The sequence below is a fragment of the Prionailurus viverrinus genome, chromosome D2, assembly GCF_022837055.1.
Source record: "Prionailurus viverrinus isolate Anna chromosome D2, UM_Priviv_1.0, whole genome shotgun sequence".
Classification (NCBI taxonomy): domain Eukaryota; kingdom Metazoa; phylum Chordata; class Mammalia; order Carnivora; family Felidae; genus Prionailurus; species Prionailurus viverrinus.
The window spans coordinates 78,695,646-78,713,105 of NC_062571.1; the positions used below are offsets into that span (position 1 = coordinate 78,695,646).

At 51.4% G+C, this 17,460-nt stretch overlaps 1 protein-coding gene across 4 annotated transcripts in view; it reads left to right on the forward strand.

Moving 5' to 3' along the window:
* TACC2 (transforming acidic coiled-coil containing protein 2) overlaps positions 1-17,460 on the forward strand; it is a 201,522-nt gene that overhangs the window by 81,062 nt on the left and 103,000 nt on the right. For all 4 annotated transcript variants that reach the window (XM_047825484.1, XM_047825485.1, XM_047825486.1 and 1 more), the window contains one exon: positions 9,142-9,267. In XM_047825484.1, the coding sequence (XP_047681440.1) occupies positions 9,142-9,267 (126 nt within the window). The remainder of the gene's footprint in view (positions 1-9,141; positions 9,268-17,460) is intronic.

Sequence of the window (17,460 nt, forward strand, 5' to 3'; positions counted from 1 at the left end):
CTTCAAGTGACAAATGGCCTGCATAGTGCCTGGCACACAGTGGATGTTCATGAACATTGATTCCCTTTGCTGCCACCTGGATCCCTTCCCGTCCCATGACGTGTGCTGGCCCTCACATGGAGCCAGGGGTTTGTGCGGTGTGCCCACACCTGGGGGCACACACCTGGGCAGGGGAGGGGGGGGCGTGCAGACTGGGACTGCGACAAAGCGCTTCCTTCCGGGGTGTTCTGTGGGGAAGGCCGTGCCCCCTGTTGTGTTTGTATTCGTGATGCGGAGCGTGTCCCAGGTGCCGGGTCCTTTGCCAGAGAAAAGTTCTGTGACTGGGCTCCACCCTCGCCACTCCCTGTTCAGACAGGGGCCAGCCACTGCCTGCTTTGGCAGATGGGGAAACTGAGGCTCTGAGGAGTCTTTCCGCAGGGTCACGCAGCTCTTTATTGCTGGAGTGGGTCCAGCTCCTGCCTTCTAGCCCCACTCTGGCCTCCTGCCACCTGCCCCGGGGAAGTGGGGGAGGGGTCTTACTCATCAGCAGAGGCCCAGAGCCTTCCTTTCAGGGAACGCGCCACAAATGTTCGACACCTTAAAAATTTGGCCCCCAAATATGAAAAGCACAGCTCATAACTGAAACGGACAAATGTTCAATTTTGAGTGTCTATAAAGTGTCGCGTAGTATGACCCACGTTGTTGGAGCTCATTTACCTCTTCGATGCCGCTGGCTTGCCTCCCTGTGGCTCTGTCTCTAGTGGCTCATTCACCCCCGGAAGCGTTTTCCTTGCTGACTCTGGGCCGGGAAGCTAGCAGGGAACACGGTAGATTGTCCTTTCCCTGTTGCTGGAGCCGTGATCCCCCTGCTGGCCTGTCCCCTCTTCCTGCCCCACAGTGCCCCTCCCCACCCCAGCCCCACCCCGTTGGCCCTGCCACCCCAGGGGCCTCCACGTGCAGCTGAACTGTGACATGCCCGCTGGAGGAAGGACCTGGGACACAGCAAGTCGTGGGGACAGGCTCAGCGGCAGAAGGCCTGCGCTGTCGCCACTGTGTCTCTTTGCCAAGTTACTTCGTTCCTTGAGCCTCAGTCTCCTTTTGTGGAAAAGAAGTTTTCTGCCAGCTGCATAGGGGTGATGGAAACAAAGCCTTTGGGGAAAGTCTCAGGTGCCGTACAAATATAAGTAGCTGTGTGTTTTCTCAAGTTGTTTTTGAAGATGTTTAGTATTTTTTTTTTTTTAAGCGAAGGCTAAATCTTTAGATTGCTGGACTTTCGTATCGGGGAGTAGAAAATCTCTCTTCTCCCTGACGTGGGCTCTAGGATCTCACAGGCAAGTTGCTTTGCTTGGAGTCGTGTGGGAGCTTCTGCCTGTTCCTAGCTCGAGCCAGGCCCCCCACGCTGTGGGGTTGCCCGGATCCTGTGCTTTGGGACTTGGGCTCAAATTCTGACCACTCCTCACCCCTTCTAAGGACTGGATGAGCAAGCGTGTGCATAGTTCTTCCCTCCGTGGCAGATAAAAGCACTTAACGATGCTCTCTTATGACTATTGTCATTATCAAGCCTTTGATTGTAATTACTTAAATTTGTTACAACATTTAGTACATGCTAAAATACTGTCGTCGACAGTAGGAACAGTGCCCTTGAGACCTTGGGCAGGCCCCTCATCTGTCAGGGTCGGCTTCCTCCTCTGCTCCCGGGCACAGTGGGACTCTGGTTTTAGGAATCCTATTATCTATTCGGCCCCACTCCTGTACCTGGCCTTCAGGATTGCCAGGTCATATCCTTCTCACCTCATCGTTTCCCAGATCAGAAAAAGGACAAGTCGTTCTCCATAGGGGCTGAAAAAAGAAAGCAAAGCATTGCTTGTCCTGAGCAGGTGCCAGGACCACAGAGCTGGATACCTGTGAGCACAATTTCTCAGGCTAAAGCCGAAGCAGAGCACAGGTGCATCCTGCCCCTCAGGCCAGAGGACGAAGGTTTCGTCTCCAAATGCCAACGGGGAGATCCGCAAAGGATGCGCGTGTGTGCTCCATATGTTATGTGCCGTGGCTGTGGCGCCTGGCCTTCGCCAGCTGGGTCATGCCTGGCGCGCAACGGGCCAACAGCTCGTGAAGATGTGAGATTTCAGAAGATTCCATTTTGCTGATTGACGACCGGCTTTGCTTCTCTGTCTGAAACGGGAGTGAGCAGATGTGAGCCGCAGGGGCTCTGTTTCAGCTGTGTTGGTGAGAGCTGCGCCGACGTTTTCCAGAGCGCAGCGCACGGCGTCGAGGGGGCCTTGCCCCGAGCTTGGGTGCTGCCTGGTCCTGATATGACCTATCTGTTACTCTCTCTGTATTAGAAAAAAGGAAAGGTAGCGCATCAAAACCACATTTGTTTTCTTTCAAGGCTTTCTTTCGATGCTTATTTATTTATTTGGAGAGATTGAGAGACAGAGCTGGGGAGGGGCAGGGAGAGAGACTCCGAAGCAGATTCCGCACTGTCGGTTCAAAGCCCGACGCGGGGGCGAGATCACGACCTGAGTGGAAATCAAGAGTCAAGATGCTTAACTGACTGAACCACCCAGGTGCCCCAGAATATTCTTTTAAACTGAACAGCTGACTTCACTGAAAGATAAGTCTTAAGTAGATAATAGTACAGTAGGTCTAAGGTATTAAGTGCAAGGTGTGAAGTTACTAACCAATTAGATATTCAGAATGCAAATCACTTTTGATTCCTCCCTGTGGCACCCGCACATGCCTGGTGCTGGGCAGACGTCACGAAGCCTGTGGCACGGCGGGCCCCAGCTCCTCTGCAGGTGCCAGGGTTCCATCCAACGTTGACCGGGCACCTGAACTGCTCTGCGGCCTTGCTTGCATTTCTTCTCCCTTCGACGTATTCCCCACGCTGGTACATAGCGCCACCTCCCGAATATTCTGCTGCGGGGCACCTGGGTGGCTCAGTCGGTTGGGCCGAATATTCTGCTGCTCCCCTGCTCGTAAATCTCGGATGCTCCCCATCGCCCCCCAGCCAGCAGATTCTTGGCCCGACTTTTGAGGCCTTCTCCAAGCTGGCCTGGGCCCCGGCTGCCCAGATGAGCGTCCACGGCTCCCCTCCTGGGCGGCCCCATCACTTGCCACGGTGTGTCCTCTAGGACCCAAACTGAGTCCCGGGACACTGGGGTGTGGCCGTTTGCCCGCGTGCCTTTGCCCAAGTAGTTGTCGTTACTGAAATAATTTTCAACTTACGGAAAAGCCACAAGAAGAGTAGAAAACTCCCATATTCCCTTTGCCCGGATGCCTCCGTTGTTGATGCTTCACCACATGTGCTTGGTCACTCCCCTGTATTAGCCTGTCTCTTTTTCTGGATCATTCGAGAGCCAGGTGCAGACACGACTGTGCCACCCTCCAAAATACAAACCAAAATAGACACTCCAGTGTTCGCCTCCCCCGGAACAAGGACGCTCCAGCATCACGCCAATGCAGCCATCCAACTGGGAAATAGATGCGCTGTGTGACCGTATCACCCAGGCATCAGGACCCATTCAGACTCACCAGCTCGTCCCCTTTTCCATCTGATCCCGAATTCAGTCCAAAAGCATGTGTCCTACTTGACGTAAGCTTGCGGACTCTCTTCAGTCTGGGAGAATTCCTCAGTCTCCCCTTGTCTTTCATGACCTTGAAGAGTACGGGTCTTTCATTCTGGAAAAATCCAACCTGTGTCTATCCATAGTTTTCTCATGACCAGACTCTGGCTGGCCGTTCTGGCCAGTCATCCCACGGAAGTGATGCTGTGCTCTTCCCAGGGGGGGGTCATGTCCCAGAGCACAGCGTGATGACCGTCCCTCCGCCAGGGATGGTGATCCTGGTTGACGCCTGGCCAAGTTGGTGCCCACCAGGTTTCTCCACCAGTAAGTGGATCCAAGAGCACACGATATCCTTTCCTTCTTTAAACCACCCGCCTGCCTTAGCGACCTTTGAGGGCTGCCCGAATTGACCACCGCCCAGATGGTTCTGCAATGGTGACTTAGCTTCCATCATTCCTCCTATGCTCTTGACAAGTTGCCCTTGTACTGGAGAGAGGAACTTTCCCTTCTCCCCTTTTTGTGCATTTGTTTGTGTCTTTGTATCTGTGTGGACTCATGGATTATTACTTTACTGGATGGCTTAGAACCCATTAGTATTTGTATTCTTTTATGCCCGAATGCTCCCAGATTTGGCCAGCGGCAGCCCCTTGGAGGTGATTCTTAACGTCCTTTTGACCTCTCTGGGCAGAGGGAGCTGGGAAGTAGAGGTATGTGTATGTGAGTGCACACACGCGCACACACACACACACACACACACACACACACACACACTCACACACTGCCACACCCAGTTCTGTGTTTATCTCATGCCTCTGATTGCAACACTGCTCGAGAGTGCTTTAGAGCCTAATCACCTTTTGTATACGCAAGTGCTCTGTGAGAACCTGGCTCCCATTACCCTTGATGTGGTTCTTTTTCTGCTGCTCCCCCTGTCCCTTCTCCTGTGACCTTCCTTGCCCTGTCCGAGGGAAGGGAAGGGAAGCTTAGTGGCTTTCCTCCCAAACCTTCCGAGAGAGAGAGAGAAAGAGGGAGAAGATTCTCTTTTTAATCCGGAAACCCTTTTGCACTCGTCTGTCTGCCAAGCACTTTGCTTGCCCCGTTCCAGATCGCCCCACCTGAGAGAGCCCTGGTTTTCAACCACGGTTTGTTCTGTTACCACCCTCCCCGGTTCTCTTTATTTTAGACTTTGAACTCCCCGTGCTCTTGATCGGCCTGTCAACTCCGGAGTGTGCGATCCCCATTTCCTTTTGACACTGCTCTGCTGAGGCATGATTGGCACATAAAAAGCTGTGCATTTTGAATGCCCGCGACTCGCTGAGTTTGGGGATGAGAACACACCTGGGAGAGCTTCATCACCATCAAGACGTAAACGTGTCCATCATCTCCCAAAGTTTCCTTCCACTCCCGCTATTAGTATTAATTATTGTTATTATCTAGTGATCCCCATTGGATTCAGCCCGGGGCCCTTCTCAGGGCACAGGTCCCTCGCGTGTGCGTAGAGCTGAGGTGCAGGCTTTTTAGACCAGAATGTGACTGTCTTCCTTTCTGAAGCAGAGTCCTCTCTGCCTCAGTGTCTAAAGGGCGGGTGACTCATGGCCCTCCGGAGGAGCACTTGTTGAGGCCAGGGCCCCTCCCTGACATTCCAGCGGGAAATCAACCCTTTGCTGGCCTGACTAAATTTATAGTGGGCTGGTCCTGGCAGCTGGGGACAGCAGCTGGTGGTTAAAATCTCTGACAGATTTTTTTTTTTTTCCCTCCGAAAAATGTTTCGGTCGCTCTAGTCCGAGCACCACCACGGGGAGAACTTAGAAGCCATTTATAGCCTCTTGCAGTTGGCCCAAGAAAAGCTGCTTCATGAGAATCCCTCCACTTCCCCAGAAGCCAGCTCTCCCCCATTCTCAGCCATCCGGAACATAACTGGGTCACTAGGAAGACACAAAGGCCTCGGAGCTGCTGGTACAATGTGAATTTGACAATTTTTTTTTTTTTTAGTAATTTCTTGTGGTTCAAGCTAATGTATATATGTGTATACACACATACACTTTTATTTTAAAATTATTATAGTTGTGTTGTACAGGAGGTTTGTAAGCCTGTATCAGTGCCTATTAACTCTTGATCTACACACTATTCTAACACCCCGAGCTTTGTGTCTTAGTCTGCACATGAGAAGCAGAGAACTGAAGGCGTAAAGTGGAGGAGAGTCAGGTGGGTTAGCAGAGGTGCTGGCTGACGGCCTGCGAGTGAGGGGCGAGGCTGAGTTGGGAGAGTCCTTGGTGCCGGTGCAGCCCAGGGCCTTTGCTTTTACAGATGGAGCAGTCACCTGGCTGAGATCCCAAGGTGGGGCCGGTCTAGAATCCAGCCCTCTTGACTTCATGTACAATTGTGCTTTTAGTGCCCCGGCATACTTCCTCACTGACATCATAGTGACTCAAGATGCTGATTGTGTGTCATTGAGAAAACATTTCATTATGTTCGAGATTCTCTGTTCAGAAAAATCGGAGAAGTGTCCGATAGGCTTTGAAACATAATTCCTCCCAAAGAGTTAAAGTAACGATGCCATCCCACGGAATATGCAGACAGATATCTCTTCCTCACCAGATCCTCCACTGGAACCTTCATTTTTCCCAGTGGTGCCTGACGAGCGAGGCGTGGCTGCGTTTGTGCCTTGGGACGAGGCCGACAAGCCCGTGGAAAATGTCAGCACAGAAGTGGGGACTTGACTCTGATTGTCCCATCGCTTCAAACTTTCGCTGAGTTATGTACAAACCGAAGTTGCTCCCTGGCACTCGAAACTGTCCTTAAATATGTTTTCTTATTTATTTTGCTTGTAAAAGCCGTGCATAGTCAGCACAGAACTAGAAAACAGAGACAAGTTCGACGGGAAAAAGTACTCATGGGGCACCTGGCTGGCACAGTCCATGGAGCAGGGGATTCTTGATCTCAGGGTTGTGAGTTCAAGCCTCACATTGGGCATAGAGATGACTTAAAACCATAAAAAAAAAAAACCCCACTCATAATTGTACTACTGAAAGAAAATTACTATTAACACTTTGGCACGCATCTGCTTGGTGCTTGTTCACTCTGCTGCACGTTTCCTGCGTGTGTGTTTGTATATACGTGTACATATCTACATGTATACACACGGATATATAAACACTGATATACACGTGCACATGAGATCTGGATCGTGCTACTGACATATTTATTTATTTATTTATTTACTTATTTATTTTGAGAGGCAGAAAGAGAGAGGGAGAGAGAGAATCTTAAGCTGGCTCTGCGCTGTCAGGACTGAGCCCCGATGCAGGGCTCAGTCCCACGAAGCATGAGATCATGACCTGAGCCAAAATCAAGACTCAGATGCTCAACCAACTGAGCCTCCCAGGCGCCCCCATGCTACTGACAGTTTTAAAAACATTTCTTTAGTTAGTGATGGACGTAATTACCTCTAGGGATGTGGAGATCTACCTTATTTTTTTAAACAGCTGCCAATAAGTCGGTTCTACAGCTTTGCCTTAATATGATTAACTGTCTCCTACTGTGGGACGTTTTGGTTGTTTCCCGTTTTTTTGTTTTGTTTGGGGGGGGGTTGCTATTATGGTCACAGATGTGATCGGCATCTTTGTTCGAACCCTTAATCATCGTATCATCGTAAAATAAATTCTTGGAAGTACAGTGGCTGGTTGAAGGGAACAAAGTCTTTTCTGGCTTTCCGTGTGTATTGCCAAAGCTCCTGGGTGATGTTTTTCCATTCAGGTTTTTTTTTTTAATTTTTATTATTTTTATTTTTTTTTATGACTTTGGAAAGTCGCTAATGCCGGTATTTTAGGATTCTCTGAATTGTGATCCAGAATCCCTGCCATCGTCCCGCCTCCAAGCTGGCTCCTTCCTTTTCCCCTTGTACCCATTTCTCTCTGACTCCTTGGGCCTGGTCGCAGGGCTCCGAGATCGAGTTCTGGGGCATTTGGAACGGTGGGTGGGAACCGTGGAGGAAGAAGGGAATGTCACAAGGCCCATGGGAATAAATAGTAAGGTGTGGTCATGGGCATGTGCTGGTCTCATCACATTTAAAACATAGTTTCCGGAAATTCACCCTGGGCCCCCCTGCCTCTCATTCATTTCAATGCCAAAGGCAGCACTTTGTGGCAGAGCCTTGGATAGAAGTTTGGGGCTGATTCCTTGGCTTAGGATCTAGTTCCAGTCCCTTGACCTGGCCTTGGGACCTGGCTCCCGTCCACCCCTGCCCTTCCCAGTCTCCGCCATCCACACTCCCGCCACACTGACCTTGTGTGTTCATTGCTCTAGAATGACCGACTCCTTCCTGGTTCGGCGCTTTCAGATATGTGGCTGCAGACCCTCTGTCTTTCTCTGACTCTTCAACCTTTGGGACACGGCCTAGAGTGGTGGTTAAAAACATTGCCCCTCGAGTCAGGCTTGGGTTTATATCCTGCTTCTGCCCCTTACCAGCTGTGCAACCAGGGACAAGTTATTCAGCCTCTCTGCGCCTTAGTTCCCATATCTGTAAAAACCCCATTACCATGAGGTTAATGATGGTACCCACCTCACAGGGTTGTCGTGAAGATCATATGTGGTGATATCTATGAGGACTTAGACTGGCAGTTCCTGGCACACAATACACGTTAGTGAACATTCATTATCGCCAAGCCGACCGGGTGGCCTCACCCTACCCCCTAAACAAGGAAATGTTCCCTGTCTCCCGGCTGGGACCTCCTGGGTTTATCTCCCACAGCCTTCTGTATCTTTCCTTCTTGGTGGTGACTGCGATTGGTACTAAACAAGCATTTCAACAAATGTCTGACTCTTGCCTAAGACTGTAAACTCCATGAGGACGGGGCCCGCCTCTTCCTCGTTTACGACGCAAGAGTCAGGCTGCAATCCGTGCCTGCTCATGGAACAAAAGTGAGGGCCCTGCTCCTCACTGCCCAGAGCCAAGTTCATCAGAAAGAAACACTCGTGGACCTCCGTGATGAACTAGTAAGATGTACCCGATTATGGAAGGGGGTTCCCAGCAGAGTGAGCTGTTGTGTTGACCAGACTGTGACGGTGACCTGTGTCCCTCTGCACTTTCAAAGCCCGCTGCTCTTGGAGGCTGTCTGGTATCCACCTTCTCAGTGGATGAGGGGCCAGTGTGGCTTTTAAAAGTTTCTAAGGCATATAGTTCAAAACTTAAAAAAACAAACAAACAAACAAACAAAACCGATTAAATGAATTACTAGGAAATGGAAATGATACCCGGCCAGGATTTCTCGTTCCTGAGCACTATTGACACTCTGGGCCAGATAATTCTTTGTGGTGGGGCTGTCCTGGGCATTGTAGGATGTTTAGCAGCGTCCTGACTTTTATTATTAGATTCACAGACAAAATTACTCTGTCAAGTCGCCCTGCAGGCTTCTAAAAACTCAGTTTCTGTGTTTTCTCCTCCTGGGCCAGCGCCACCTGTGGGCCACACTTGGAGTAGCAGCAGATCCTTCCTGAAAGGGCCTGCTGGGGGTCCAGATAAACTGTGCTGTTCAAACACATTGAAAACTTCAAGGAACATTTCTGAGCCTGGGCTTTTTTCCTCTCCTCTCCCTAGGTCACCTGTAGCGGATGATGTCATCCAGCCGGCTGCCCTCGAGGACCTTGAAAACCCACTGTTAGCCACCTCTCCCCACCGGAGTGAAGCCATCAGCCAGGTCTCCGGGGACCTGACAGCCCAGAGGTACCGTGGGGGCTGAGCCTGCGTCTGGTGGTGGGACCCCGGGGCCCAGTCTCTGAGGCTGCCTCCCTCCACTCCCCTCCCCTCCCCTGAACGCCACCCCTACGTAGGTTTGCACGCCTCTGCTGCACAGGGCTGGGGACTCTTCTTGGGGCCTTAGGGACCTAAGGGGACACCAAGAAGACCCCGCCCCAATGAGCGATTTAGAGATCTGTTCCCTTGTGATCTTCAGGGGCCCCTATTTAAAATAGAAGTCCTCTGGGAGAGAGGACGTGCTATTTATACCTCTCCAAGGAATGACTCAGTTGACTGCCTCTGACCTCCCAGGACACGAGCTGGGTTAGCAGAGAGCTGTGGTCAGAGGAGAGGGGAGCCAGCAGCACCATGGGGAAAGGGACCGGGTCCTTGTGCCTTTGCTTGGCAGACGGGTTTTGCCGGGGGGCAGGGGCGGGGGTTCTTCCCTCACCTGCACTACGTGCCTCGGCAACCCCACAGCAATTGCAGATGTCCAGGTGCACTGTGCATAACCCCACTGGCACTTGATTTCCAAGAGGCTTGCCCAGCATCAGCCTCAGGACTTGGCTCAGATGCCAGTACACACACACACACACACACACACACACCTATCTCTCTCTATACACATGCTCCTCCCCACCCCCCCCCCCGTATATATACATATAGGTTTATTTAATACACACACACACACACACACACACACACACACGCTTCCATTTTTGAGATTTAAGTCACATATGACGTTGCATAAGTTTAAGGTGTTATACACAGATATTTTAATGTATGTTTATATCAGTAAAGCAGCCCCAGTGAGTGACCCCGCATGGCAGCAGGGAGAGCGTGCTGAACAGGCGCTCCCATGGACCCCGAGCTGGGAAGCTGGTGGGGCACACCCATCCATCCAACCCTCCCCCACCCCCCGGCCATTTTACGGGAGGGACCCAGAGGGGCAAGCGGAAGCTCTCTGAGCGCTGGATGCAGGACGACTTAGCTGTGTGGTTCTGTGGCTCCCAGAAGAGCTCACGTGTCTTTGGGTCTTGTCCGTGTTTCTGAAGTTCCCTCCCAGCCCTGAGACCGTATTTTATTTTTTTTCATTTTTATTTGTTTTTTAATATTTTTTAATGTTTATTTAGACAGAGGAGAGAGGCAGAGTGCAAGCAGAGGAGGGGCAGAGAGAGACAGAGACAGAATCGGAAGCAGGCCCCAGGCTCTGAGCTGTCAGCACAGAGCCCAATGTGGGGCTCGACCTCACAGACCGCGAGATCATGACCTGAGCCGAAGTCAGACGCTTAACCGACGGAGCCACCCAGACGCCCCCCCCGAGACTGTATTTTAAATGATTTGTCCCGGACCGCACAGTAGGCAGTGATAACTGCTCTTAAAGCTTGCTCTGAAGGCCCCTGCTGTGCCCCAGGCACCGCACTTGAGTATGTCACATTGAGTGTCTCTGTAAATCCTCCGAATACCCCTAGGAGGTGAGGGATTCTCTTAGGAACCCCTTAGCCATTTTACGTATGAGCAGACTGAGGCTCGGTTCCGTTAACGTGTTCAAGGACACGTAGCTGGAGAGTGGTGGAACTGGGATTCCAAGCAGGTCCTGCCGGCCTGCCGGCCTGTGTTCGGCTGCGGGGAGAGCCAGTTTCCGCCTCCCACAGTGCACGGGGTTCCGCCTACATCACTGGCCCCTTTCAAGTCCAAGGAAGATGACGCACTGTAGGGCTGTGTCACCTCTGACCGTGACCAAGAGTGATCACAGGATGCAGGAAGGAACCAGTGGTCAAGTACAGATTTTATCTGTGCTGAGAACTTGGCCAGCTTTCTGGCTTTATTTCCCAGTAGAAGGGTGCAGGTAGAGTCCAATGAGCAACTTTGGTGCCTGGCCAGCGTTATTGAACATTTGTCTGGGGTCTCATTTTCTTGGTTTTACTGGAAATCAGTAGAAAAGAGGCAGTGCTGATAGGAGCAAGGGTTGGTCTGGCTTTGGTCACCAGCTGCTTCCACAGAATACTCATTATTCACTGATTCCATATTTGTGAATTTGCCCCTTCCTAAGATTTATTTGTAACCCCGAGACCAACGCTCATGGCTTGTGGTCATTTGTGAACATGTGCAGAGCAGCAAAAATCTGAGCTGCCTGGGGCCCTTGTTCCCAGCGGGGGTGGAGGAAGACGCCCTGTCTTCTTATTGTAGCTCTCCTCCTGGAAACAGGTTTCTGCACGGTATATTTAGGGCCATGGCTTTTGTAATTTTGTGCTTTTTTGTTCATGATCTTGCTGCTTAAAATGGCCCCCAAGGGGGGCGCCTGGGTGGCTCTGTCGGTTAAGCGTCTGACTTCGGCTCAGGTCATGATCTCACGGTCTATGAGTTTGAGCCCCACATCGGGCTGTGTGCTGATGGCTCAGAGCCTGGAGCCTGCTTCAGATTCCCTGTCTCCCTCTCTCTCTGCCCCTCCCCTGCTCACGCTATGTCTGTCTCTCTCTCAAAAATAAAAAAGATTAAAAAAAATTTTTTTAATGGCCCCCAAGGTAGTGCTGAAGTGCTGTGAAGCATATTTAAGCCCAAGAAGGCTGTGGTATGCCTTCCGTAGAAAATATTCATGTTAGATAAGCTTCATTCATGTTAGATGAGCTTCCTTCAGGTGTGAGTTATAATGCTGTTGGCTATAAATTCAATGTTAATGAATCCATGATATCTATTAAATAAGATGTTTTCACACAGAAATGCACAGAAAACAAGGTTACGTAGTGATGGGTTGACAAAAATGTTGTGACCAGGGGCTTAGAGGAACCTAACCCAGCTTACCTGCTGGGAACGGTGGTTCACAGTTCAGCTCCCGGAACAACTTGATAGAATGTAACTACTCTGAGTAACAGGAATCAGCTGTACCTGACCTTGCCGATCCCAGAGAATAACCACGAAGGGCATTCTAGGTGGGCACTGGTTGCTTTTTAACCTCAGAAATGGCCCTGCCGCCCCACCCCACCTGTCTTACCTGCTGGGGCTGCTGTGACAAAGGACCACAGACCGAGGGCCTTATAAACAGCAGAAATGTATTGTTCATAGTTCTGGAATCTGGACGTCTGTCAGGGTGGTCAGGTGAGGATCCCCTTCCCTGCTGCAGACTTCTTGCTGCAGACTTCAAATTAATTAATTAATTTGAGAGAGAGAGAGAGAGAGAGAGAGAGAGCACAATAGGAGCAGAGTGGGGGGTGGGGGTGGGGAGACAGAGAGAGAGAGGGAGAATCTCAAGCAGGCTCCGCACCGCCAGTGAGGAGCCAGTCTTGGGGCCTGAGCTTAGGACCTGGGAGATTATGGCTTGAGCTGAAATCAAGAGCTGCATGCTCCACCAACTGAGCCACTCAGGCACCCCCTGTGGGGTCTCTTATAAGGGCACTAATCCCGTTTGTGGGGGCTCTCAGGACATACTCATATCCCCAAGGCGCCATCTCCTATTTCCAGCACATTGGGAGTTAGGATTCCAACATGTGAACTGAGGGAGGACACACATATTCAAACCACAGCACCACCCTCGGAACCCCTCGCGGGTCGTGTCCCGCGCAGGGTAGGGACAGGGGAGGCAGAGGGGAAGAAAACAGGGCAGAGAAGGCTGAGACGGTGCACTCTAGAGGTTTGCTCCCCCTAGGAGTAGGTTGGTACTTTAAGTTTCAAAATTAAATTTAAATTTAAATTAAAAAAAATTTTTTTTTTTTGGCATGGACCTGGAGAGTTTGCTTTAAGCCACCTTTCTGCCTCTCTCTCGATTACCTATTGGTTCTTTGGTGCCACATCTTTCCCTTACAAGACGTCTTCTTTCTGAATTGGGAAAAAAGGCACCCCCATCTCTGAGGCAGTTCTCAAATACAATGAAAGGCATTCGCACGCCCCCCTTCTTCTCTGTCAAAGCCGTCGGAGGACATCAAACCTTGCTTCTTCCCCAGGGAAGAGCCTCCGAACCTGCTCTAAACCGGTCGAGCTTCCCTTTTTGCCGTTGGCATCCCTGGGCCCAGACCTTCGAGAACATTCTGCAAATGACTACACTGTCCATGGCCCATCTGTTTAGTATTTTCAAGACCGTTTTTAAAGCAGCAGAACTTGTTTTTTAAATAAAACCACACTTATTAAACAGAGTAAAACGGGGCACTCTGGTTACATCCTGGAAGTTCCTTTAGCCAGGAATCCAAACAGAGGGGTCTCTTTAGACCTTGAGGGCTCTCCTTTGGACACAGCTGGAAAGCCACTCACCTGACTCCTGTCCAGGGAGGCCAGACTCTAGTGTGCATCCAGATAACCCAGTTAGAGCACACATTGCTGCCCCGCCCCTGGAATTTCTGACTCAGGAGGCCTGAGGAGCAGCCCAGGACTCTGCATTCCTAAAAGATCCCAGGTGACGGTGCTGCTGGTCTGGGGTCCACAGCTGGAGAGCCACGAGGTAAGGCAGTGCCGTTCTCAACCTGTCTGGCTATCTGCAGCTCTTCAGGATTGGAGACATCTGCCCCTAGCAGCTGGTGGCTCGAGTTTCTGATTCCCACTGTCAGACGAGAGAGCCAGGAGTGGGCATAGCTCCAGCCAGTGTCATAGCCTCGCTATGGAGTTACCACAGTCGGAAACTTCAGAATTTTCTGAAGTTGAAAGACAGGGAATTCATGCTGATTTACAGCTTCTGTTTGTCCTCTTGCTCCCGAGCCATGCGTTTATTTTGGGGGCAGCCGTTTGCACCAAAAGATTTTCAGCTGTGGGTATGCATGAGCGGGTTCAACTGCCTCGCCAAGTTTAACCGGACTTTTATTTAAGCAAGCACCGTATCGTAAAAACTGCATGGCAAAGTGAACGTATTATTGTTGCTGTTGTTGTTTTTAATTTAGAATAGGGATCACGCAAAAATCTCTCAATTCCAAAAACAATTGATATAAAATAAATAAGTGACAGAATTCCTTTATGCCATTTAAAAGGTATGTGTTGGGGTGCCTGGTGGCTTAGTCAGTTAAGCATCCCAGTTCTTGATCTTGGCTCAGGTCGTGATCCCAGGGTTGTGGGATCAGACCCTGTGTTGGGCTCCATGCTGAACGTGAAGCCTGCTTAAGATTCTCTCTCTCTCCTTCTGCCCCCTCCCCTGCTCGCGCACTCACATTCTCCCTCTCTCTCTGTCTCTCTCTTAAATAAATAGATAAATGGTATGTTAAAGGTCCATGTTTACGAATCCAGTTGATGTAGCCAGTACCCAGTTGGCTGAGTAAATTGGGGTGCATCTGAATGCTCGGACAGGGCCTTTGAGTTTCCAAGTAGCTGGCTACTATTACATGCAAGCTTATAACTTGCCATGTTGGCAGGGTTCAAATATTGCCAATTTCGTATCTCAGACGAACACGTGACCTTGTCCTTGTTTTGGTTTTCCGTGCATCTTGAGCAAATTTATCTGTGTAGGTAGATTTTTCCCTTCTGGATAAATCGCTACATCTTGGCCACCTGAGATCAGTTTCCTCCGTCCTCTTCATGCCCCTCTCTGCAGTCTCTGTAACTCCAGAGCCATTGGCCACTGGGGGGGGGGATTCATGACCCAGATCAAAGGCCCTCAGATGGCGTTGGGGTGGTGTTTATGGCCTTTCCTCTAGTTTATTAACTAGCCTGAGTTCTGCTTGGGTCAAGCTCAAAAGCAGTTTCCCTTCTCTGAACATAGGTTGTTTGCTTTGTGGAGGGACACAGGGTAAGAATGTTCTGGGAAGGAACTGATAAGCCAGTTCAGGGTTAACTGTGTGGAGCCAGCCCCCCTTGTTGAACGTGTGAAGGTCAGGATGTTTAGGGCCTGTTCACACTCTCGCATGGGCTGAGTTTCACATGCTGGTTTATCTCGAGAGAGAGACTAGAAATAGCTTGAGGGGCCTGCCTTGGAGCTTCCAGCCAGTTTGCAAGCCTGTCTGGGCACCTTGGGACTCAGGCTTTGCAGCAGCTGCATCTCCGAGGAGTGTATCTCCCATTGCTGAGACTGTCTTATGGAGGGAAGCACAGACCTCTGCTGGCCTGCTGTCCGGGGCCCCGACTGGCCGAGCTTAGCTCTCCAGAGCAACAGTGTCAAAGTGCTTTCTTCCCTCTAGCTTGTATCTGGCTTTCCATCTGAATCGAGTCTTTGGCCGTAGCCTTTGCCCTATTACGTGATTGTGTGCACTTGGGAATTCAAGAAGGAAAAAAATCAAGAGCCTGTGAGGAAAGCCTGTTGTGCTAATACCTTCCAGATGGCGATACGAAATGGGAGATAAGGTGGTGTCGCCCATCTGGCCCGACAGGACGTGCTGTGTTCTGCCCGGGGTTTGGGGGATATTATCGCCCTCCGTGACAGCCAGGTCACTCTGGTGTCTGTCTTTGGACAGGGGCTTAGCTTGGCACCTCCGGCCGATCTCCGAAATGCAGTTCGCTATCAGGTCAGTGGGGGATCTGCCGGGAAGGACTCAAAAGCCGGGAACAGGCAATCAAAAGGTAACAGCTACCTGGCAGCATCTCGCCATGGCTGAACTCACAGGCCTGTCAGGCTGAATGCAAGCCCTGAATGGACATCGTCCGTGTTTCTCTGGTTCCTGTGTGGGGCGGAAACTGCATCCGAATGGTTAGGAGACCAGTTGTTGTTTGTGGGGACCTGGGTGAGGCACTGAATCGGAGATGGCGAAGTCTGGCCATTAGCCATGGCTCGCCATCTGCGTTAGGAAGGATTCTAAGGTCTTGTCCACCTGAGCCTAGCAGGAAAGAGTGCCATGATCAGTAAGTCATGTCTGTCTGCTGGAAGGAGGTGTGGTGGCTCATGTGGCCTCTTCTTGTTAACTCTTCTCTTGAACAAAAAAGGCTTAAATTAAATCAACATTTCCTTCATCTTCCGAAAAGATAAACATGCTGTGAATGTGAATTCAGCTTCTTTGTTATTCCACTAAGGCTTGGAAAACATTAATTCCTTATATGAGAAAAGGGAGCTCAGAGTTTTATTAAAAAGGCCTTCAGACACCCTACCCCCGGCCCATTTTATAGAAGTCGAGGCAAGAGAAAGTTAGTACCGCGCAGAAATGAAATGAGAATTCACGTGTGAGGCCTGCATCGGGGTGCCCTGGCCTCCTCTGTGCCGGCTCGGTGGCCGTCCGGGAGTTCCCGCTGAGGGCTGGCAGGGGTGCTGGCCACTGCCAAGGGCCCGGCTCCCTGACCGCGATGTCTGAGGACGAGCCCCTGCTGGTCAGGGAGGCTTGGGTACAGACAGAAGCTGGCACAGAGGGGCTGAACTGTCCCCACCTTGTCTAGCAACGCTGTCCCCCGGGGCAGCTCAGGCTCGGGGTGGGGTGGGGGGCGGTACAGGGACCCTGTGTAAGTTCCTGCTTGGCATCTAGAACCAGGGCTGGCCCTGTGGGCAGGCCACCCAGACAGTCGCCCAGGGCCCTGTGCTTATTTCAATGGTGTGCTGTCACCATCCTGAGATTCTTGATCCTTCTGGAATGCGGCGCTCTGCATTTTCACTTTGCATTCCATTTTGCCCTCGAGTCAGGTTACTGGTCCTGCCTCAGATTGGGATTCCAAGAAGATTGCACAGGTGTCCTGCTGTCGGTGGCCTATGTGTTGGGGACGCAGGGAAGGAGCTGTCCTGTGTTGAGCACTGTTCACGTGCCAGGCTCTGTGCTGGGGGCTGGAGAGGCCACAGTGGCTGAGACTTTAGTAGGGGAGCAGGACACCTTAGCTGAAAACGAGGTGCTCAGAGGTGGGGCCGGGCCCAGCCTGGCCATGCAGGATGGGCACATTACCCCCACCTGGGGAGGGGGTAGTTTGGTGGCCCCTCAGGATGATTATGGGGTGGGTGGGCGGGGGCGAGAGACATAGGCATTCAGGGGCACGGTCTGCTTGAGCCAAGGCACAGAAGCAGCCTGGAGCGTCAGGGGGCCAGCTTGGTGGGGTTGGAGCAGAGAGAGGGAGAGGACAAACCTGGGCGGGGACAGGGACAGAGATGGGGTGTGGCAGGCCAGGGAGTTTTTTTCACCTGGGTTCCTAAGGCTGCAGAAAGTTGGGGAGGCTTTCAGGTAGGGCAAGGAAGGACCTTATCAGAACTCGAGCTGGGTTATCCTGGTGACCGTGGGGGTAGGTGTGAGGGGACAGAGGAGGCAGGCAGAGCGGGACGTGCAGGAGCCCTGCTCGGAGAGGTCGTAGCCGTCGTCACCAGCA